Source organism: Acanthisitta chloris, unplaced genomic scaffold (genome assembly GCF_000695815.1).
Source record: "Acanthisitta chloris isolate BGI_N310 unplaced genomic scaffold, ASM69581v1 scaffold13727, whole genome shotgun sequence".
Lineage (NCBI taxonomy): Eukaryota > Metazoa > Chordata > Aves > Passeriformes > Acanthisittidae > Acanthisitta > Acanthisitta chloris.
In genome coordinates, this window is record NW_008682113.1 from 1 (window position 1) to 580 (window position 580).

Below are 580 nucleotides of genomic sequence, written 5' to 3' on the forward strand. Positions count from 1 at the left end.
CTGTGTGTCTGTCTGTGTGTGTGTGTAAAAGGGCGAGGGCGCCACCTGCTGGCACACCGCGGGCTCGGGCGGTGCTCTGTGAGCACAGCGTGTGACTGTACATGTCTTGGGTCAGGCTTTAGGGACTTGGTGAGAGCATTTGCAAAGAAATAAGCTTCCTTCAACTTGAGCAAGTCTGAGTTCCGGAAATATTTTCTCGGCTTTTCATCTTGACTTTTTTTTGTTGATAGGAACATCATCTCCAGAGGGCTATCTCAGCACAACAAGTTTATGGAGAGAAGAGGGATAACATGGTTATACCGGTTCCAGAAGCAGAAAGTAATATTGCATACTATGAATCTATATATCCTGGAGAATTTAAAATGCCAAAGCAGCTGATTCACATACAGCGTAAGTAAAGTAACTTGTTGAAGTCTACATTGAGAGCTTTATTTTTCTAGTGGTTCTGGACATTACTCCTAAAGATCTGTTGAACTCCCATCAAGACTGACTTCTGAAAGTTAATCTTTTTCCAACATGTTGAAAAATACATAGTACTTGCTGAAGAGGTATATTTAGTTCCTGATCAGTAGTAATAGTT

At 41.6% G+C, this 580-nt stretch overlaps 1 protein-coding gene across 1 annotated transcript in view; it reads left to right on the forward strand.

The window, feature by feature from the left end:
- Positions 1-236: 236 nt before the first annotated feature.
- The window catches only part of LOC103805718 (enhancer of polycomb homolog 1), a gene marked incomplete at its 3' end in the record, with an annotated part of 7,918 nt that continues 7,574 nt past the window's right edge, over positions 237-580 (forward strand). Inside the window, exon 1 of the mRNA XM_009078378.1 lies at positions 237-390. Coding sequence (XP_009076626.1) covers positions 291-390 — 100 coding nt within the window. The remainder of the gene's footprint in view (positions 391-580) is intronic.